The following is a 23,882-nucleotide window of genomic DNA, read 5'->3' as shown; positions in this document are numbered from 1 at the left end:
TTTTGTTAAATTCCTTTATGATAAAACATCTCAGCAAATTAGTAATAGAAGGGAACTTGAATGAAAACTGATAAAGCCCTCTTTCATTTTATTTATATTTTTTGAGATAAGATCTGCCATTCAGACTGGAGTGCAGTGGCACAATCGTAGCTTACTACTGACTTGATCTCCTGGGCCTAAGTGATCCTCCCACTTTAGCCTCTTGAAGTAGCTAGGACTATAGGCACAAGCTATCATGTCCAGCCAAATTTTTTTAATGTTTTGTGGCGATGCAGTCTATATTGCCCAGGCTAGTGTTGAACTCCTGGCCCTAGGTGGTTCTCCCATCTTGGCCTCCTAAAATGTTAGAATTACAGCCTTGAGTCACAGTGCCTGGCCAAGCCCTCTTTTAAAAATCCCATAACTAACATAGTTATTAATAGTTAAAGACTGAAGTGATTTTCTCTGAAACTGGGGAACATAACAAGCATATTCACCATCACCACTCTTATTCAAGCCATGCTGGTGGTCCAGGCAAGAATAGTAAGGCAGGAAAGAAAGAAAAGACATTCAGAGTGGAAGGGGCGGTGTCAGACTGCTTCTGTTCACAGATGTCAGGATTGTCTTTGTAGAATATCCTAAAGAACGTTAAAGAAAAAAAAAACCATACTCCTAGAACTAACAAATACATTTAGCAAGATTGCAAGTATGAAGTCAACACTCAAAAATTAATTGCATTTCTATGTACTAAGAATGAACAATTGGAATTTGAAATTTTTTCAAAGTATTATTTTTTATAGCATAGAGAAAAGGAAATACTAAGATACAAACCTAACAAAATGTGTACAAGGTTTAATGCCCCAAAACTATAGAATATTGATGAAATCAAAGATGACCTACATAAATGGAGAGAAATACTCTGTTCATGGATTAGAACACTCAATATTGTTAAGATATCACTTCTCCCCAAAGGGACCTGTAGATTCAATGTGATTCCAAACAAATTATAAGCAGGATTTTTTAGAAATCAACAAGTGAATTCTAAAACTTGCACGAGAATCAAAGTAAGTACAGTAGCCAAAACAATTTTGCAAGAGAAAACAAAATTAGAGGACTCACATTCTGGTTTTGAGACTGAATACAAAGTGACAGTAATCAGGACGGTGTAGTGAAAGAATAGATGTACAGATCACGGGGACGGAGCAGAGTCCAGAGGTAGACCCACCCCTGTGATCAGGAAGTTTTGGACAGAGGCATGGGGGCATTTTAGTGGAGAAAGGACAGTGTTTTCAATAAATGGTCCTGAACGGTTAGGTATTTTATGCAAAAAGTTGAACTTTGATATGTATTTTGCAGATTATGCAAAAATTAACTCAAAATGGATGATGGAACTAGACATAACACTCATAGTTCTAGAAGAAAATAGAAGAAAATCTTTATCTCAGAGTTATGTAGAGATTGTTCAGATATATTGCCAAATCCCAATTCATAAAACAGAAATTGACAACTCAAGACTACACTAAAATTTTAAAATTGTGCTCTGAGACTCTGTTAAGAAAATTAAAAGACAGGCCACAGACTGCCAGAAAATATTGATAATGTGTGAGAAGAGACTTACATCCAGGTATATGAAGAATACCGAGGCTGGATGTGGTGGCTCATGCCGAGCACTTTGGGAGGCTGAGGCGGGAGGATCACTTGAGAAGGCCCCATCTCTACCAAAACAAAACAAAACAAAAAGCCAGGCATGGTGGCATGTGCCTGTACACCTACTTAGGAGGCTGAGGAAGGAGGATCACTTGAGCCCAGGAAACAACAACAAAACAGAAATCTATCCTCTCACAGTTCTGAGTCCTAGAAGTCTAAGATCAAGGTGTTGATGGTGCTGAATTCCTTTCAGTGATGTTTAGGCATTCCTCTTCTAGCTTCTAGTAGTTCTTGGCATTCCATGGCTTGTGATCTCTCTGCATCCTCTTTACATTGCTTTCCCCTCTGTGTCTGTCTTGCCTCTTCTCTCTTCCAAGGTAGTTATGATGGCATTTAAGGCCCACCTGGATAATCTAGGCTATTCTTTCATCTCAAGATCTTTAATTAATTTCATCTTCAAAGATCTTTTTTCCAAACGAGGTGATATTTGCAGGCCGTGCGTATTAGGATGTGAACATATGTTTTGGGTAGGAGAGCGTCATTCAGCCCACTACTTAGCTAAAGCAGACAGACAGAATAGACAGTACTCAGTGCAGTATGCAGGGCAGCTGGAAGTCACACACATTACTGTTGGGAATGCAAAGTGGGAATACAGCCACTTCGTAGAAATATTTGTCAGTTCTTAGAAAGTTAAACATTTTTAATGTCACCCGGCATTCTTATCCTTGAGTATTTACCCAACTCTCATTCCACCTATAATTGTTTTCCTGTAAGAAGTAGGTTATAGTGAGCATAGATGAGCTTTGTGTAGAATAATTTAAACCTTTTAAATAGGAAATAATGTTGATTATTTAAGAAAAACTGTATGGAACAAGTATAGGCCTGTTCATTAATAACAAACCAAACTGGCAGGCAATGTGGGGTGCCCTATAATCCAGAGATTGGATTCCTTTTGCTCTAAATTTCCTGGTCAGTTAGAGACTTGTTTTTCTATAAAAGTTATGAGGACTTACAACGTTTAGAATGGGAAGAAATCACATGTAATTTCTTACCTGATACTGTAGCTGTTTGGGTTGCAGGTTATAGAGGCTGAGGTTTTATTAACCCTCTTCTGCCTCATTATGCTTTCTTCCTAGCCTTTCTTCCCACAGCCAGAAATGTTGATATAGCCATTATTATATAATCACTAAGTAAAGACATACATGGTTGATAACCTTGAATGATTTGTTCTGAAATTATAATAACTAAAATTACCTTGCTTTCCTTCAAGATTCGAAGGCCATATAGAAATCTGCCCACCAGGCATGAGCCATTCAGCTTGTTCAGTAAACAAGAGTGTTCTAGAAGCCATCAGAGGAAGACTTGGATCTTTTCATGAACTCCTGCTGGAGCCACCCAAGGTAGGGGAGCTATCTTAAGCATGGCTGCCTAGCCAGTAATTTGGTTGACACAGTCATTCGAATGTATATGGGCCTTAGGAGTGGCAGAACTGGCTGCGGTCTGCATGTACCAAATGTGTGAAAACGTAACACCATCAGTGATTTTTACTGCTTTTGAGTGGAGAATGGAGAATTAAACAAAATATTCATCTGCTTAGGAAGTTTACCTTTTCATTCTTCTGTGAATTCTTGGGTACTTACATGCCAATAAAGAAAAAATAATTTTCTTCTTGTAGCATAACGTATTATTTTTGAATGTTTCAGGAAAAGCTAATCTTTCAGAAACTGATCTTTGAAATTGTGTTTTCTTATTCAGAGTTGGAGCAGTATATGTCTGATGTACAGTCGACCTTATTTAAGAAAGAGTAGGTTGAAGTTAGTGTACAATTTGGAAAGAATATGACTTGGAGGTTTTTCAGTACAGAGCCTCCCATGTGCTAATTTTAAAATGACTGTTTCCTCAGTGAAGACCCACAAGAGTTTTGTCAGCAGTCTATAAACGGTGTTCTTTCGCCCCTTGGATTGGTACAGATTTAGATAAGGGGAAGAATCACTTGCGTTTGGAGTCTAGGGTGGAAGATTCAGTTCCGTGCGATTTCTGTTCCCAGCAACAGTTCTTAAGTTTCCTTTTTTTCTGCCCTATGTCATTGAATCTGGTGTCCCATATAGTGTGTATCTCTGTGGTTATCTACTGTGCGAGTTATTGAGAATTCAGAATACTAGTTTCTCACTTCTAAATTAGATGTTTTCTGTTTATTTAACTATTTGGAGTTGTGGGAGTACAGGATAACTTACATAACCAAGGGAGTCTAGTTCAGCTTTAGATCATCTTTTCAGATACCCGATGCCATTGGTTAGCAGGTCGTGGTTCCATCGCTGCGCTCCAGAGTTTGCGTTGTTCTGCTGGTTCCATTCCAGCCACATCTTCTTATCTGCATTCAGCCTGTGTTGAATGTGGACCACAGTGTTGGTGCTCGCCCTTAGGGAAAGTGCCTCTGTTGGTGTTTGACAGTGATCATCCTTCATGCCAGTCCTGGGAAGAAAAACAGTAAGGAAAGAAAAAGAAAAGATTTAGAAGAGGATAGAACGTCACAAATGGAAGACAGAGGTGGGAGAAGGATCTGACAGGGAAGAAGGTGTGTGAGGAAGGGCCCAACCTGTGTCTTAGGTGGCCTACCCATCTTCTTTCTGGGTGGACAAACAGGTGGCATCTGGTTCTTGGCCCCGATTCAAAAGTATTAGGCAGGGTCTTGTTTGGGCTTCTCTGTTACTCCGAGGACTGAGTGAGTTCTCTTTGCACCTGGTTTTACTATGTGATGTGTCTGTAAGTAGATCCATGAAGTTTTTTACAAAGCCTGCCAATTAGAGCTGTTTTCCATAGAGAGCAGAACCGTGGGCCTTACAGCTCTGTCAGTCCTCAGGAGGGTGGGAGCCAGAGGGAGCGAGGCTGTTGATGTGGATGGGGAAGGGCAGAAAGGGCAGCCTGACCTAGGGTGTGACATGCCACCCTTGCCTCTCAGACTTCTAAAGTTAGGAAATGTTCTGCTTCTGTCTTTTGTGATTTCGGACTATAGAAACTCCTGTTGATGGACAAGAACAGGTTTAGAATGATCACATTTCAGGTTTGTGATCCAGAGGCAACGTCTGAATTTGCATTTTTATCACAGATTTGGCTCAGACTGAGGATTGTATTCCAAAACCACTTGTAGCAACTACTACCACTACCACCACCACTACTACTACTTTTTTCTTCTTCCCCTTTTTTCTTCTTCCTTTCTTCCTCTTCCTCCTTCTCTTTCTTCCTCCTCCTCCTTCTCCTCCTCCTCCTTTCTTCCGTCTTCCTTTTTTTTTTTTTTTTTTTTTTTTTTTGAGACAGTGTCTCACTCTGTTGCTCAGGTTAGAGTACAATGGCACAGTCACAGCTCACTGCAGCCTCAACTTCCCCAGGCCCAGGTGATTCTCCCACCTCATCTTCCTGAGTAGCTGGTACTACAGGTGTGCATCACCATGCCTGGCTAATTTTTGTATTTTTTGTAGAGACAGGATCTCACCATGTTGCTCAGGCTGGTCTCAAACTCCTGGGTTCAAGTGATCCACCTGCCTCGGCCTCCCAGAGTGCTGGGATTATAGGAATGAGCTACTGTGCCCGGCCATAACTTCTTTTAGTTTAGATTTTTGGTCAGATTTTGAAATATTGTGCTTTTTCCTAGGGTATTCTGCAGCCTTCTGCTTTCTTCTCATGACAGCTTGGAATGTTGAGGCAGGGAGATACTTGATTTCTTATAAAATTTATGGTCCAGGGAAATTACTGGCTTTTTTTTCCTTTTTCCTGCTTGGTTATTTCATTGTATCTGAAAGATATCAAGAGCAACTTTAGATTTTGTTTCAGGTGTAAAATTAAGGCCATGTTGTTTGCAGGATTTAAACTAGCGTCATGTCTTAGCAAATACACCATTTGCTTTGTTCATTTAACTGAATTTAATTGGAAAGCTTTTTCTTCTTCAGAAAAGTGTGATGAAGACCACATGGGGTGTGCTGGATCCTCCTGTGGGGAATACCCGGTTGAATGTCATTAGATTGATATCCAGCCTGCTTCAAACCAATACCAGCAGTATAAATGGGGACCTTATGGAGCTGAATAGCATTGGAGTCATATTGGTGAGATTTTCCCTGCTCACAGACATTTTAATTTGCCATTGATATTTCATGGAAATTTAACCAAGTTACAACCTTACAGATTTACAATATGTCAGTGACTTTTCTTGGTCTGAGCATAAATGGTGTTTTATGTAGTTTTTGCCTTGAGTTTATCATAAATTTTGAATGCTTATAATTGTTCACTAGGCATCTACTGTTGCTTTGTATAAAGAATTGTAACACAGGATTTTGAAGATGATTAAGAGACATCGGCCTTTCCCTTGTGCTCTGTCTCGTGGACGATGACTGCTGGGTGCAGCATTGTTTTCTGTTCATATTTAGTGAGGGGACAAACCTTTATCTTCTTGCCACTGGGAGGTATCTGTGTAATGTACCTGATGCCATATGGTCTTAATTGATTTGAGTCTGGATTGACTCTTCCTTGAGACAGTTATTAGCGTGGTTATTGATGGAAGGAGAAGGGAAAGCCCAGGGGTGATTTAGGTCTCCCTGACCCCTGAATTCCCCAGTTTCAGAGTTTGTGCTTAGAAACCACAGGCCCAGCTCTGGAGCCCATGCTTCTGTCTGTGCTGCCACCCACAGCACAGAAAGCATGAGGATTAACCCTTTAGCAGGTTTCACAAGACATCTGGTCACATCATATATTTGGGGGAGATTTGGGGGTGTTTCAAAGGAGATGTTTGTTCACTTTATGACGGGCATTGTAATGTTCATCTTCTCTACACTATTCATGTGATCCTGGGTGATCTCCAGGACACCCAGGTGAACATTACAGTGAGAGGGAGGATATGTTTTTCAGATCATGCCCAGAGAGAGGATACATTCCATCGGCTAGTGAGTTGTGAAGCCAAGATTTGAATTCACCCAATTTCAAACCCATATGTGCTTTATCAGCCACATCATTGTGATTCCTAGCATCACTGAGATATTTTTGTTAGATTTCAGCTTTGGGTTAAATCAGTATAGAGCATAGAAAACAGGAGCAATTTGGAAAAAAAGATGAAGATTTAAAGAATCACCATTTTTTTGATAGCTAGCATGGTCATTGCCCTCTGGGGATGTAGTTTTTGTCTTACCTTCTAGTGTATAAAACTCTGGGAATATAACTTTGCGAAGTCATTAATCACTAGTCTTTAATTTTACTAATAAAAGTGTACAGTTATTGTTAATTTATTCTGTTAATCTTAAGGACTCCTTTTGATGAGACTTAATTTGATGAGACTACTGGAGGAGTATTCATTACTTTTTCATTCTGAGATTAGATTACCAGATCCAACCATTTCCTAAATACATACTTGATGCATTTTGTGCTTTTAGAAATTCTTTACCTTTTGAATTGCTGTTACCTTTTCAAGTAATTTGAAAACCCTTGTACTTACAGGAAATTCACGTTGCTGCCTCTCGTACCATTTGTTTTTGCTGATAGTTCTAGTTTTTGTATGCCAGAGTTGAGTCATGAGCACCTCAAGATTGTGGACCATATTTTTGTGTACCTCAGTCTGCCATATTGCATCTCGTACAATACCCTGCACAAAAGCCATCAGTAAATATTTGTTGCATCAAAATGAAATTCTTATAAATTTTCTTGAAAATTATAGAAAATTTACCACACTTAGTATCTGTGTTAGTTGCTTTGAAAACAAAAATGATACTCCCTTTCTCTTGGAGAAACGTTCTCTTGTCTTTGTATGTTTGTTGTTGGTTTTTTACTAGATTCCATGCCAGTTTTGGCATGTCACATAAGCAGATAGCATGCCATTTAGGCTCTAAAGCAGTATTTCACATGCCCATGTAGTCCCCGTTATTTATGAGAGATGCCTTCAGAGACCAAAGACCCCGTTTGGATGCCCAAAACCACAGATATCTAACCCTATAGATATACTATGTGTTTTTCCTATACATACCTGTGACAAAGTTTAATTTATAAATTAAGCACAGAAAGAGATTAATAATAACTAATAATAAAGTAGAGCAATTATAATACTATACTGTAATGAATGTTATGTGAGTGTCATCTCTTGCATTAGCATGTCTTACTGTATTATACTCACCTATTTTCAGATCATGGTTGACTATGGGTAACTGAAACCACAGAAAATGAAACTCTGGTTATGCAAGTACTAATGATGTGAACTCATGTTCCTTTTAATTGGTCCTTTTGGAGTGAGAGCACATCATTTTTGCTTTATTAAATCACTCTTCTATAAATGTATTAAAGTATTGGCTTAAACATTGAGGTAACCAAATAAAACATGGTTTTTCTTTCTTGTAGAACATGTTCTTCAAATATACATGGAATAACTTTTTGCATACACAAGTGGAAATTTGTATTGCACTGATTCTTGCAAGTCCATTTGAAAACACAGAAAATGCCACAATTACTGATCAAGACTCCACTGGTGATAATTTGTTATTAAAACATGTAAGCTTATTTGGTCTCATTTTTCTCCCACTGTCTCCTGGTTAGAGCAGTTTTCCACTTGACTGTGGTATGAATTGAGGTTTAAGGGCGTGAGATTAGATTTCAGAGTCTAAATATTTAACTATCATGTTTGTTTCATGTTTAACCAATCGTTATATAAATCAAGTACTGGACAAATAACTATTAAATGAACTGTCTTGTGAGAAAAAAGCTAAGTGGCCTCTTTATTTGATAAAATTAATAGGTTTGAAGATATACAAATATTTTGATGATTTGAAGAATCATAGATATTTAAATACTATAGAAAACATTCGCACTATTATTTGGCAGACCAGAGTATACTTTCTTTGCTGAATACGTTGACTGAAAGTCAGGAGAATTGAGTTCTTTGTGATGTTGACAGTCTCTTCCTGGGGTCTCTTTTTCTCTTCTGTCAAATATGAGATAATTTTACTAAGTCAGTCTTCAGATTTTTTCTTGCTTGTTAGTTCTATGGTACTTTAAAAATTTCTAGCCCATGCTTAGTTTACTCACAAACCTAAAATTTAGAAAAGGCTAGCTTGGAACAATGAAGTTGATGGGAAAGACAAATGACACCTGAGAAGAATTAGCACTGCACATTCCATTATTGCAGCCCACAGCAGTTGTCTCTGACTTGCAGAATTTGGGCAAAATCCACCTGTGTTTAATATTAATGCAGTCATGTTAGTTCATCTGGAAGTAAGACTTGCTCACATTTTAAAAGTACTAGTATTACTTTGGATTCTAAGTTAAATTTTTGCCAAGGCATAGTTTTCTTTATTCCGTTTTAATTTAGTTCAGGTTTTATATTTCTGGTCTGAATTTTCACAGCTAATAAAACCTGGTTTTGCTTCAGGTTAACTGCACTACCTGTAATACTGAGTTTCCCGTAGATGTTCTGTGGAGGGTGTGGATCCTGATTTGAATCCCTGTGGTGTTCTGAGGGTCTGCAGTAGATTATCACATTGCATTTGGTTTAGCAACATTTAGCTTGCTAGATTATGCATACTACTATTCTCTGTAACCTAGAGTTCTGAGGGCTAATATCCAGAACCTATAAAGAACTCAGTCAAATTTACAAGAAAAAAAACAAACAACCCCATCCAAAAGTGGGCAAAGGATATGAAGAGACACTTCTCAAAAGAAGACATTCATACAGCCAACAGACACATGAAAAAATGCTCATCATCACTCGCCATCAGAGAAATGCAAATCAAAACCACAATGAGATACCATCTCACACCAGTTAGAATGGCAATCATTAAAAAATCAGGAAAGAACAGGTGCTGGAGAGGATGTGGAGAAATAGAAGATGTGGAGAAACACTTCTACACTGTTGGTGGGACTGTAAACTAGTTCAACCATTGTGGAAAACAGTGTGGTGATTCCTCAATGATCTAGAACTAGAAATACTATTTGACCCAGCCATCCCATTACTGGGGATATACCCAAGGGATTATAAATCATGCTGCTATAAAGACACATGCACACGTATATTTATTGTGGCACTATTCACAATAGCAAAGACTTGGAATCAACCCAAATGTCCATCAGTGACAGACTAGATTAAGAAAATGTGGCACATACACACCATGGAATACTATGCAGCCATAAAAAAGGATGAGTTTGTGTCCTTTGTAGGGACATGGATGCAACTGGAAACCATCATTCTCAGCAAACCTATCGCAAGAACAGAAAATCAAATACCACGTGTTCTCACTCATAGGTGGGAATTGAACAATGAGATCACTTGGACACAGGAAGGGGAACATCACACACCGGGTCCTATTGTGGGGGGGGGAGGGATAGCATTAGGAGGAGATATTCCTAATGTAAATGATGAGTTAATGGGTGCAGCACACCAACATGGCACATGTATACATACGTAACAAACCTGCACGTTGTGCACTTGTACCCTAGAACTTAAAGTATAATTAAAAAAAAAAAAGTTTCAATGCTTTGAAGTGTTAACTGGAATATTCTTTTTTATTCAGCTTTTCCAAAAATGTCAATTAATAGAACGAATACTTGAAGCCTGGGAAATGAATGAGAAGAAACAGTAAGTAAATTGTTTTTTGAAAGGAATTCAGTTTGGTAATACGAAGAAAATAATACCTCCTTGCCCTAGTCAGAAAAAAAATGGAAATAATTACATGATACTGGCCATTTTACAATTTAAACTTTTCCCCAGCTTATTTCATTGTAACAGTTATTTTTATAATATTAATAATTTCTTGTTAGGTCCTCTCATTTTCGGGGCAAAACCAGTGAGTTTAGAGTGTTCCCCACCTCTGTGCTGCCTTTGAAACTTCCTGGTCCTTTTTGAATGGCTATTGTTCTAAGAGTTAGAAGGTTTAAGTGAAGTCCTTGATGATTCAACTTAGTGTATTTGTCCTGGTCACCTTATACTCAGAACAGATGGTACTACATACGTATTTTCATTGTGGAGAAGAGTTGCTTAGTACAGGGACCTAGAGGAAAAAATTGCTGAGTATTTTCTTTTTAGAAAATGTTTGTTAGCTGATTGGCAAGATTATATGAAGTGTTAGTTGATACATGTAAGTAGCTTTGTTACACAAAACTTTTTCTTACAGGTATTGTCTGTAACAGCGTTCCTCTTTAGTGCTCTGGGAGCCTGTATGTCCTCCCGTAGATTCTGAAGCATGGCGGCATAAGGGCCTGTTTGGGAAACACTCTCAAGGCATGCTTCTGTGTTTGTTTTTAAGACAGGTTTATTGAGATATAATTCTTACATGGTAAAGCTCATTGTGGGTGTGCATTCCTAGGAATTCTGACTGATGCCTGAAGTCACCACCACCACCACCACCACAATCAAGACATTTCTGTCACCCCCAAAATTTCTCTCATGGTCCTTTGTAGTTGATCATTTCCTAGCATTCTTGTTATGTGTCTCTGTGTCTCCAGGAAAGCTAGATGACTCTTGGGAGTCAGCCTTACTTTGTGAGGTGTGATTTTTTTTTTAATTGTTTAATAAGCACTGCTGGGGTTTTGATTTGGCTTCGTGTGGGAAATTGGTATTTTGTTTGTTTGTGGCAAGGGGCTAGTATTGGTAGACCTTAGTTACATTCTTCCAAATGGAGCTCTTTGAAGGTGCTGTTTGTGGCCTAGTCGACATCTCTGGTTATATGTCTGACTTCGTCTTGGCTTCTGTGTGCCCTTCCCAACCTCCAGTTTTCTTGCTGGCTCCTCATCTGGCCAGGGCTGAGATATCCTTTATACCCTGCTCTCCTGGTGAGCCCCGTTTTCTGGAGGCCTGGTGAATACCATTCCCTCCATCTGGAGGGATCCTGAAAGAACTTTCCTTGTCTCCTTGCACAGCAGCCTGAAGCAATTTGAAGCCGTGGACCACCTTGGAGGTGGGCCTTTGTTTTTTTTTTCACTTGTGTACTTGAGGGAGTGCAGGAGAGTGACTAAGTTGCCTCTAGGTAACTCCTGGCTCTCTGGATCTTACTGAAGAACTAAAAGAGACTCTGAGCAACTCAGTGCAGATTGACCCTGGCCAGGCACGGTGGTAGACGCCTGTAATCCCACTGCTTTGGGAGGCTAAGATGGGAGGATTCGTTGAAGCCAGGAGTTAGACACCAGTCTGGACAACATAGGGAGATCCTGGCTCTACAAAAAATTAGCCAGGTGTGGTGGTACTTGCCTGTAGTCCCAGCTGCTCAAGAGGCTGAAGTGAGAGAATTGCTTGAGCCCAGGAGTTTGAAGCTGCCATGAGCTGTGATTGCACCACTGCACTGCAACCTGGATGACAAGCAGGGTCTTGTCTCTAAATAAATAAGCAACCCTGTACTTTCTTACCCTTAGGCACCCCTAAGCCCTCTAAGATTCTCTGGCAGATACTTTATTTTCCAAGCAAGCCTTCAAGCATAGGATGATTTTTTTTTTTCTTATTGCTCCTGGAAGACTTTTCTCTCTCTAAGCAAAAATCTCTGCAGTGTTTGTTCCCTGCTATCTGCAGTCAAAAATCTTCTATTTCATAGCGCTTAAAGTCTTGGCACTTTGTAAATATGCAGATAACTCAGATTGATATGAATTTATTTATTTTATATATGTGTGTGTGTGTGTGTGTGTGTATCTATATATAGAGAGAGAGAGAGAGAGAGAGAGAGAGACACGGAGTCTCGCTTTGTCACCCAGGCTGGAGTGCAGTAGCACAATCCTGGCTCACTGCAACCTCTGCCTCCTGGGTTCTTGCAATTCTCCTGCCTCAGCCTCCTGAGTAGCTGGGATATCAGGTGTGCACCACCACACCTGGCTAATTTTTGTATTTTTAGTTTTTTTGTATTTTTTGTATTTTTAGAGATGGGATTTTGCCATGTTGCCCAGGATGGTCTTGAACTCCTGACCTCAAGTGATCCACCCACCTTGGCCTCCCAAAGTGTTGGGATTACAGGCGTGAACCACTGTGCCTGGCCTGATACGAATTTATTTAAGTGTAAAGATTGATCATGGTTGGGAAGATGAGACCCTAAATTGGAAAAGGACAAGGACTAAGTTTATTTGCATATGTTCAAAATGGTGTATGGTCAAGTACCAGTTGACTGTCTCCTATCTTGGCTAAGTCCTCAAATCAGCGAATATCTTGAGACGTGTCATTGGTAGATAATTATTTCTATTCATTGACATAATAAAAATTTGCTATCTTTTAAGAAAATGAACTAGCAGAATTCTCACTTCAGTTCCTTATAATCTGATTAAGGTTTGAAAACGTTTCATAAAAAAGATATAAAATAACAGTACATTAGGCATCAGTGAATGTTTATTTGATCTTTTAAAAGACAATGTGTTATTGACAGTGAGTGATGGTTTTTGAGATTTGAATAAATTGTGGCCTCTTGACTGAGGCTGCCATATAATCTTTGACAATCTCAGACCCCTCCCCGACCATGCTGCATGGTCATATTCTGGCACCTTACATTCCTTTTTCTTTTCTTTTCTGTCCATTGTCGTCATCTTCAGTGCCTTCAGTGTTTAAAATGATTGCTTAAAAGTCTGCAGCACTTACTGAGTGTTTCATCACTTCATCCTATCAGGAATCTGAGTATTTATCCTTTACCTCTTATCAGGGCTGAGGGAGGAAGAAGGCATGGTTACATGGGACACCTGACGAGGATAGCTAACTGTATCGTGCATAGCACTGATAAGGGCCCCAACAGTGCATTAGTGCAGCAGCTTATCAAAGGTAAGTTATTGGTGAAATTTGAGTTACGTTTTTGTTGGGTTGCAGAAAGGATTTAAGGGTCAAGTAGAAATGCATGTAGCATTTTTGATAGTGATTTGTGGAACTTCTTTATATTTGGCAAATTATCTATTTGAATGAGGTTCTTGAGAATGTATTTGAACAGTGTCAGGTTTTGGCTCTATTGCTGTTCACGTAGTTACAGACCATTCCTTAAGCATTCGCAGGCTTGGCTGGATTCAGCATACAAGAGTCACCTATTGTCATTCTTAAGAATGTTGCTCGGTAAATCATTCTTTTGAGTATTGTGAGTGTGAAGTACTCATATGCTAGCAGTTGAGCCACTTCAGCTATAATTTTGCCTTTTATTTTCTGAAGGCCTCTATATAGCCTCTGAATTAAGTTTCTTTAACTGGAATATTAGGGCATTTATCAGCATTTCTTGCTATCACTGAAATGAGCGGTATTGGCTTCTAAAGGACTCTGTGTATAGCATTTCAGTTTAATCAGCCCCAGCTTATTTGGAAGAGACTGTATGGATGCTTTTTACACTGGCCCCAAGCCATGAGTCTTCTAAAATGAGAGCATGAGGAGCTCTGTGTACTCTGGGTTTTTGTACCCAACAGGATTACTAATCCTGAGACCTATTCTGAATGTGAACAGTCTTTAACATCCATGGTATAGAAGAGTTAAAATCATTTCCCAGTCCTTCCGTTTTTTTCTTAAGAATGTTTGTTTGTTCAAGAGGCTATTCCCTGTTGAATGTGCACTAAAAGCACAGTTGTCACTCAGGGATGGAAAAAGTGCTGTGTGCCCACTTGTAATTTTACTTCTTGAGAGAGGTATAAGAGGTATAAAACTCTTCCTTGGGCCATTTCTCTACACAGTTTATCTTTATGTCCTAACTAAGAAGAAATGGTCATGTGATATCATTAAGTTTTTAGATCAGTCTTTCCTTTATGGAAGCTGCTTGCCAGGTGGTACTTGTGTACACTTGTGTGAGTGTGCACATATGCATGGCTGTTTTAAATCAGAATTATCAGATGACAACTTTAGTTAGGCGTCTAAAATTACATCACGGTTTGACTTTCTCAGGAAAGCAGTTGTTTATCCTTTTCTTTAACGTTTCTCTAGAAGGTAGAATTTTTCACTATTTACATGTGTATCCATGTTGGCCCATGACACAAAATATTTAGGAAACATGATCTTAGAGCAATTTGAGAAGCCATACTAGGTTCTGTGGAACATTCATTGGCCAGGTGCCAATGAGAGCATTTCAGTAAAGCGCGCAGGAGCTGTCATTTGCAGCATTTTCTAAACTTCACCGTGGAAAAAGATCCCCTCACCCCTACACCTTCTCAAACACCTACCACCTTTCTCAGAAAAGCTTGTTAGAAACACACTTTCCAGGTAAAGTTTCTACCAGAACATTGTTAGAAACTTGTTAAGTTCACAGAGCTACCTTAGGGCTCTTGGCCTAATCAAGCCTATACCATTGGGTACGGGGATTCTGGTTCCTGAAAGTCTGTGGGATTTGGGCCTATGGAAGGTGTAATAATTCCATTTCTCTAAGAGCACTGGGCTGGCTGTCACCCAGTTTCTCAGCTGATAGGGCCTGCTCACCATTGATGAACCAGGTGAGTAGGCCCACTTTTATATTACCTGTTTACTTTATTTGTCTGTGTGGAGGTCATTGTGGTGCTAATACTGTTTTGGTTTTCTCTTTCTGAAGATCTTCCCGACGAAGTCAGGGAACGATGGGAGACATTCTGCACAAGCTCCTTAGGAGAAACTAACAAGAGGAACACGGTAGATCTAGTAGGTTTTACAAGGTTACATTTTTATTTTTTCAGTGCTCTTAGCCTTTGCCCATTTATTCAGAAAGATGTAAAAGATCTTCCATTTGCCTTAGTAACTGTGAGCCAAAGATAAGTTCTTATCTCTTTACCAGGAAGAGAGGTCAGGAGTCACAATATTCTTGCCCATTTGTCTAGTCCACTCCTAATTACCTGCCTGGGATGACAGAAGGATATTGAGAAGCCACTGATTTCTGCTCCACATCCTACTTGTGTCCATTTCCCTCCATGCCCTGCTGCCTAAGCACCTCAATAGAACAACCCTCTTGCCTTCCTTTCATTCTGCTGGGTTTGTGGCCATATGCCGCTGATAACCCTAGGTGCTTAGGAACTGAAAGATTTCATTTGGATATTTTTCTGATATTATTGAGTTGAGTATACCCTCCTTTTAGATCATTCCCAATGGGGGAGTATTTTGTAGATGACTTTGAAACCCCAGCTTTAAAATTTTTTACCAGAATCGGTACTTTGAGCTAGGGAATAATGGCATTGATAATTTTTTTAAAAATTATATTGGACTTTGGAATGTATTTTTTGGTTTTTTAACAGATTAAGTTTTAAGGTAAGTATTGCTTTGTTTCTGCTTTTAAAGATGGGGAAAGCATTTCCTTTTACAAGTACATGCCAGCTGATAGTCGAGGAGGGGTGGCCTTGGCTTAGAAGCAGCACGTGACTCGACATTGAAGTGTTTGTGTTTGGCATTTAATTCTATATTTCAAATTTAGCAGTGGCAGTCTTGAATTTCTAGTACGCAGTTACACCTTGACTGTTAGGAATTCAATGATCTGGCAGCCTGAAACAAGAGGGAAGCAGGTTCTGAAAGCCAGAGAGCAGCCACTTGGTCCTCCTGTGTCACTCCCTGGAGGGCTGTGCCTCCTACTTTGTGGATTACCTAAAAATATGGCCGTCTTTTTCCAGACTCTCGACAGAGCCACACTTTTTAAGCTGGGTATAATGATAGAATTAGGAAGTATTAAGAGTTGGAAGAATTATGAAGTTGAGATAACTATTAAAAGGCCATTTAATTAACATAGACATAAGGCCTAATAGCCCGAGTGTCTCTGTGTAGTACAGCCCAGCAGAGAAAATGACATTAGTATTGAGAGCCCTGGGTCATCAAGGAAGGGTTAAGTCATTTTTAATGAATGTTTTACCCATTGTAGATAGATACTTGGAATATTCGCTTAACTTGAGTGTTCTGGATAATCAGGGTTTTTTTTTGTAGAGTGAAATTGTCCTCTCCCATATTGTTAAACCGCTTAATTTTAGAGGTTCCCATGTTGATTCCTTTGCAGTCAATGTAGTCTTTTTTAAGGGGATTTTTGTCTTATTTCTTACTTATAAAGGAATATTTAGTAATATTCAGATTTTGTTTGGGAAACTTTTAAAAAAATTATCCTTTGATTGGCTTAAAAGGTAGAAGTCAAAAATGTCCAGTTAAGCTTGTTACCAGACTTTTAAATAATCGTTTTTATCTCAGGTAGCTCAAGCGTATTTCTCTTGTGAGCAGTTCTGTAATAAAGAAGGACTTCATTACAATTCAGATAATGCTCACTTACTGTACAGTATGCTGTCAGCAGATCTGCTCTGGGATTGTGTGTGAATGTTATTACATATATCCCCATGGAGGGTGTGGTCATCCAGCAACAAATGAAACGTTCAGCCCCTGGTAGGCTGTGTTGGAAAAAATTATTTTGGGCTCCATCCATCTGTCACTCAGATTGTGTCTCAGTTCTTCTTTGCTTGCTCTACTTCTCTACCATCATACTCGGACTACATAATCTAAAGTCAAACAGAATGATAAGTTGGCTTATATAGCAAAAGTGGTTAGATTTATAGAGCCCTTTAACATTGCCTATATATCCCCTGATGAGTTAGCCCCACTCCGTAATTTTGCTGTCTGTTGAGACTTCAGGTGAATCTCAAGACTTCTTCAATTCTTTGTTCCCGAGCCCTTTCTTAAATACCACTTGCATTTAGTCTGAAGTCCTTCTAATAGGGAGTTTTGCTTTGTAGTATTGTGAGGGCTACAGCGATTCCAAGTGTTTAATATCCTTATAGAGTAGGTCTAGGCACCAAGGAGATTTTAACCATATCCTCCAGGCCGTTCATTTTCCTGTCCAGAATGTTTTCGAGCTGTATCTCAGTGGGGTTGGGTACCATGTTTCAGGAAAAATATGCAATTGTAAATATTATTATGAATACAACTTGGTAAATACAGTGGGCCTTACCCTTGCAAAAGTGACATAGAAAAAGAGTGCCCATGTTTGAAATGTGGTAGTTACACTTGCCTTCTTAACACACTCATCACTGGAATTGGTAGTTAAGTAATAGCTTACTTATTCCCTGCTCCCTTTCCCAAATAGATAAGATTAGATACACTGCCTTGGCTTAGTTAACTTTGGAATAGCTTGGTACCTCTCTGGAAGTCATTTCAGGTATATTCATAGAAGTGGAATCAGCCCAGTTCAGCACCACATGCTTAAGTTAGTACATTGTTAACCTGACCTGTTATTTTTCTGTTTACAGCAAGGATACATTCATTTATACACCAAACACCTGTCCTGTGGGCTGTGTGCCTGAGGACTTGCTCACTTCTTTTGGATAAGCTGTGCCCAGCTCCAGGCTCCTTTCACTTCTGTAACATTTTAGTTAAATTCTCTCTGAGATATTTGAAGTGCTTTAATCATTTGGCTCCATCATACCCAAATATGTGCACAGCAGATTCGTATACTCCCTATGTTTTTATGTTTAGAGTTCGTGATGAGCAAAAGTTGGTGTTTTAATTATATCCAAAGACCTCTGTGTTTTGACTAAGTCCCCAAACTAAAAATTGGCAAGGATTTAGGTAGAGTGAATTTAGAGAACATAGGACATGTTTTTGTACTGACTTTGAAAAATTTGACTTTGTTTCATTTTTTGCCCACTTCTCCAAGGGGGAGAATGTATTTAAAAGTGTTGATGCTTCTTTCCCATCATTGACAAGATAGTTTATAGAAGAAGAGATGTAGAATGATCTGAATGTGTGCCTGTATTAATCACCAGGAGTTTCTGCAGGTCGGGGTGAAAGCTGAGAGTGGGTGTTTCTAACTAACCCTAGGTTTTGTTGATGCTGGGGGTCCTCAGTGGGACCATACTTTGAGGATCAAGGAGTAAGTCTCTACCTTTCACTCGTCACTAATATGGACCTCAGAGTTTAACAGTCATTTCACACTTCTGATTTCCCTTGGTAACCTAATCAGCCAAAGTAAACACCAATTTGCTTTTTCCTGTAACAACAGTTAACAAAACAAAAATTTTATTACGAAAGAAGATAATATCTCAGAAACTGTTTGTACCAAAACAAGAGTGTACTTTACTTACAGTGTATCTAGCTTGGCAAGAGTGTTATATACTTGTTGCTTTTTGCTGTATTTGTTTATATTCAGTGATTATTAGTATTCATTAATTCAGTAAATATTTGAGTGCCTACAATGTGCCAGACACTGAAGGTATAGTACTAGACAAGATTGGCAAAAATTTCTGCTTCAATGGAGATGGATAAACAAATGAGTAAGGTCTCAGTATGTGTCATACACAGTCATGGACTGCATAATGTTTCGGTGAGCAGTAGACCACATATATGACAGTGGTCTCGTAAGATTAGAGTACTCGATTTTACTGCACATTTTTTATGGTGTAGATAACACACATACCACCATGCTCCCGTTGCCTCAGTATTCAGTGCAGTACTGTGTTCTGCAGGTGTGTAGCCTAGGAGCAGTTGGCTCTACTGGATAGCCTAGGTCTGCAGTAGGCTCATCACGTGAACTGCATGATGTTTGCATGATGACAGAATTGCCTTTGTCAGAATGTATCCTTGTCGTGAAACAATGCATGACTCTGCATGTTTCAGATGATAAGTGCTAAGGAGCCAACACATGGGAGGGAGTTAGGGAGTCTTTGGGGCAGGTGTACAATTTAAAATCTGGTGTCAAGGAAAATCTCACTGGGAAGGTGCATTTGTGGAGTGGGGAGGGAAGGGCGAAATGCAGAGGACCAGAATGTGGGTTGTTCCCAGTGTGTGCAGGGACTGGCATGTTGTCCTGTGTGGATGTAGCAGTAAGCAAAGGGGAGAACAAAAAGACTGGAGGCCAAAGGCGCTGAACAGCCAAATTTTCTACAGCTTTTTAGTCCATGGTGAGCAGCTTATTTTTTGATCTAATGAGAATTTGTTAGGTTTTGAGCTAAACAGTGCCATACCTTGATGTATATTTTTAAAAGATGGCTATGGCTGTTGGGTTGAGAACAGACTGCTCAGTGGGGCAAGAGCTAGGAGGAGGGAGACTGGGGAACTGCCAGCTGTGACATTAGTGTAGGTGAGGAGAGTGCTGACTTGCACTGGGGAGCTGATAACAGACTTGATGAGGGGCAGTGGGTCTGGAGAGGGATTTTAGGCTCCATTTTGAAGCTAGAGGGAACGTGGTGGGTGGGCTGGAGGAAACAAGATGACCAAGGTTTTTAGCTGAAGAAGAGTGAAGGTGGCAATTACTGAGCTGGAGATGCCTCAAAAGGAGCGTGTTTGGAAGTGTAGATCAGGAACTCAGTTTTGTGTACGTCTGAGTAATGAACTGATGGAATTCCGATTAGCAAGTTTCCCCCATGGGTAAATAATCTTTTTAGCTCATTTTGTGAATAATGATTTTTCAGACACAGATGGTATAGGTGGAATCAGGCTCACATCTTCCATTAATGCAATTGCGAAGATGTGTGTGCGTTGTGTTGTTATTAGTAAGTTGCTAAAACTAGTTTCATTTTGGAGAAAAAGCATTTTTAAGTATCTTCTAGTATTGCTTTGAGGATCCAGTTTAAGTAGAACATGTGAAGGGGAGGTCACAATGTCTGGCACATAGTAGTTCAATAAAAGTTAGTTTCTTTCTCATCTTTAATTAAAGAGTGTTAAAATCTTATTTTGTAGGAAAAAGCAAAAGTATGAATGAGGATACATTGAATCCTATTTTAACTTAGACAGCAAGACCTGGCTAAGAGTCGCCAACTCTGTTTTGTCCTATTTTGTTCAGTTCTTTGCGTGGCTTTCTATTTCTGTGCTCTACCATGAGGTTGCACCCCTAAAACACACTGGCCTAGCATGATGTGTGTGCTGGCTTGCCAGCCAAGTGGCCCAGAGCTCCTGAGTGCACTGCAGTACAACCACTTGACCTGCACTTGAACATAGTCCTGTGAGATGCCAGCTGCCATGACCAAGCAGTATTCCCACTCCTCTTCTGCATTCTGGCAAGGCTTTCCTGGAACATCCCCATGCCCACATCTTTACCCGGTAACTCACTAAAGCCATTCTTGACTCAAGCAGGTGCCCTTCATTGATCACAGAATCTACCTTTGATTTCATCAGGCCAGATTCACAAACAGAATGGGAGTGCTTTATCTATACCTTCGAGAGAATGGAGAGTGAAATAACTGGAAACACTGGGTTATTACAGCTTAATTTCATCCAGGCTTGGTGTCTTTACCAAAGATGGTTGGGGAAAGAGAAGGGAGATTCATCTTACTCAGGCAGTGATTTGCTCAGAATTTTACAAGCCATACCCTGTACAGACCTATTTGAATTCTACTGTGGGTTTATTGAACCAGTGTTGGAACAACTTTGCAAAACAGACCAGGCCAGTTAGGTACAGCTTCATGAGTTGGCAGGTAGCAGCAGCCCGTGTCTTCCCTAAGATGACATTCCCTGCCCAAAACACTTCTGTGAAAAGTACAGGATAAACAACTTAGAGAATACAGTGTAAGATACCCGCAGAAATATAGTACTTCTTTCTAGAATTTTACAGATTGTCCATGTTTGTCCCTTGCCATATAGCAATCACTATTATTAGTGCTATACTTAATTATTTATCTTGATTTCTAATTGTTAATGCTTCCCCCCCATATTGTGTGACATTTGTAATTAATAAAAATCACTTAACGATGAATTGGTGAGCAGTTCATGTTTGTGTTTTTACTTAATACTTAAAAGGGGGCACATTTTTAGGGGTAGATGATTTGGGGTCTTTTGTGAGTGGGACGCTATCGACTCAATTCACATTTAGTACTATTGGACAGTGGTTTTCTTAATGTGGGCAGGAAGTCCAAGAATTTGAAATGGTTATATTTAAACCTGACCTTTTGAGTGGCGCACTGGTAATCCCTGGGGATTGCAGTTTGACCCTGCAGGCCCTGTACACAGAAAGGGTTTCTATGTTTCATCTGGGCCATTACTTCTGTCTTGTCTTTTGTAAACATTTAATTGGAGGTGATTATCAAAATCACTAAAATGGAGTAACTCACCTCTCTTCTTGTCTGTTTTCTGGCCATGTCAGTAGTGAGGAGTGGAATAACTAGAAGGGAGCGGCAGGGCAGCAGCCTGGCCCGAGGGAAGGAAGGGTGCCCTTGACACATTGGGCGGGTTTGGCAGTTTAACTGTGACTGACTTTGTTTTTTCTGTTACACATTGAGAGAAAAACTAAATGTGATTTTTCCATAAAAATGCTGATACAAATGTCCAAAACGTTTCTATGTTAAATAGTCTTTTACATTTTTATGCATATAGGTTACAACCTGCCATATTCATTCATCCAGTGATGATGAAATTGACTTTAAAGAAACGGGTTTCTCACAGGATTCTTCTTTGCAGCAAGTGAGTCACGCCTAAAGCTTTGCTTTTTGTTTTTATTTTAAATGCTTAGTTTAGTTGCCTTTTATGAATCAGCTTCAGAGTCAGATTATGTATTAGAATGTGATTTGGGGTTACTTATTAGTTAGGCCAAAGCATTTAAAATAGGAAGTGCTGGGTACATGAAAGATAGATTTATATTGATTATGTTTCAAGGGATTGTTCCATACTTGATAACAGTGATGAGTGAAGTACATTTTCAGAAAATTTGAATGAACTGAATAGTTAAGGCATCTCACACATGCTTGTTACGCAGACCTTTACAGTAGTTGAGTTGTTGCTTAAAGATTTGTGTAGTAGAGCTCTGCCGGTAAAAATAATAGAAATAAGACGTTTAAAATGTAAGTAAAAGTAAACTCTCACCATTACCCCCGATGTAAGTTCTATTATAGTTACATCTAAAGTAAATTTTTAGTTGAAGTAATTCATTGCAACCCCTCTCTGCCTGTCCCTGAATTTTTCATCCCCCTTTATCACCTACTTATAATCTCTGTGGGGGAAAGCCTCGATATGAATAATAAATGTGCTCATTTATCGTCCATTGTTAGTTCTTGGAGAAGTGACAAATGATTTTACTTCTCTACTAGGTATGGGAGTTAAAAACAGAAGCCCTTTTGCAGGCTATCAGCTTTTCATATGGAGAAGTTGTCCTTAGCCAGGACCAGAATGCCTTGGCTTACATATTGCTTTGGTGCAGTGATAGAATTGACGGGGACACCTTCCCATCCAGCACGGAATGTTGTTGCTTGGCTTCTTTTTTTTAGTCTCTAAGCTTCGTCTTAGATGAAGCTTCACGTGCCTATGCTGGCCCTGTCTTTTGGCTTCCAAGTCTTACACCTGTCATACTCCAGTATTGGTTGAGCTAAAGCAATTGTTTGATTTTAATACTAAGGCATTTTAGCATTCATCTTTCCCAGATAGGTCTGAAGTGTAGCATTTCAGCATTTGGCTGGCTTCTCTGTTGATTCTTGACACTTCCTGCCCTTTGACAGCAGATTTTCAGAGGTTAGGGTCAGGAAGTAACCAGTCCATAGGGGGCACTGTTGAGCAACAGTGCCTTCTCAAAGAATGCAGCTCTCACTGCTTCCTGCCTTGGCTTGCTATTAGGCTGCACGGGCCATGGCGGTGACCCACCATGGCTCATTGTGAGCCCTCGTGCCTACAAGCATCCCTTTTCCCAGAGCGCTCTGGGATTGTCCCAGGAAGCACCTTGACAATGGGCTCTCCCTCCACTTAAGCACCTGTAGAGTACGGAAATAGTCCACCCGTTGGCCATGAACCTGAGTGCTATACATTGGTCCACCCCTAGAATGAAGCTTGATGATATCAAATGTATATTATCAAGGTAATTTTGTACCTGTTGAAATACAGCTTTAAGAAAAAGAACACCTTACTAGTAATAATAATAAACTTGGAACTTTGGGCTGTCAATTTAGTCTAGATTTGGTTAAATTTAGGCATTTGGAAAGTGGATTCCTTTATTTCTCGCGATATCTGGTACCAGGGTCATACCTGTTCTGGGGAGAGTTTCCTTACATTATTTTGTTTGTTTGACCGACAGCTCATGTGCATACGAAGCAATTTCATTCACAAAACTAACTTACAACAGCCCTTGCCAAGCTCTTAGTCTTGCGAAATTTACCCACTTCATATGAACCTTTCAGAGTGGAAGAATAATTACTCTTCTCTGATTGACAAGCTTCCAGTACATTTTTCTTTGCATGTTTAAACCAATCTGTATCATTTTGAAAATAAATGTGCTCCAAAGCACTTCTTAAAATTTTGAGAATGCAAAAAAGTCTTGGTTAGTTTATTAGAGTTTCGTCATAGTCTCCATTAAGATTGGAATATTAGTTTGTAGACTTGAACTTCAAGTTCTTGTTCACGTTTGAGGTTGGGCATCGTGTTGATAAAGTCCCCGAATGTAGAGAGCTCAGGGCAGATCATT

The 23,882-nt window shown here is 39.6% G+C and overlaps 1 protein-coding gene across 24 annotated transcripts in view; it reads left to right on the top strand.

Annotated features, from left to right (window-relative positions):
• The window catches only part of PPP6R3 (protein phosphatase 6 regulatory subunit 3), a 155,863-nt gene that overhangs the window by 101,308 nt on the left and 30,673 nt on the right, over positions 1-23,882 (top strand). For 17 of the 24 annotated variants that reach the window (XM_007960181.3, XM_037998917.2, XM_037998914.2 and 14 more), the window contains 7 exons: positions 2,897-3,026; positions 5,571-5,723; positions 7,996-8,145; positions 10,161-10,225; positions 13,257-13,372; positions 15,102-15,187; positions 21,812-21,898. In XM_007960181.3, the coding sequence (XP_007958372.2) occupies positions 2,897-3,026; positions 5,571-5,723; positions 7,996-8,145; positions 10,161-10,225; positions 13,257-13,372; positions 15,102-15,187; positions 21,812-21,898 (787 nt within the window). The remainder of the gene's footprint in view (positions 1-2,896; positions 3,027-5,570; positions 5,724-7,995; positions 8,146-10,160; positions 10,226-13,256; positions 13,373-15,101; positions 15,188-21,811; positions 21,899-23,882) is intronic. The other 7 variants (XM_037998923.2, XM_037998921.2, XM_037998919.2 and 4 more) reach the window with 1 other exon arrangement.

Source organism: Chlorocebus sabaeus, chromosome 1 (assembly GCF_047675955.1).
Source record: "Chlorocebus sabaeus isolate Y175 chromosome 1, mChlSab1.0.hap1, whole genome shotgun sequence".
NCBI lineage: Eukaryota > Metazoa > Chordata > Mammalia > Primates > Cercopithecidae > Chlorocebus > Chlorocebus sabaeus.
The sequence above is the reverse complement of the archived record's forward strand: the minus strand, read 5'-3'. Positions and strand labels throughout refer to the sequence as shown.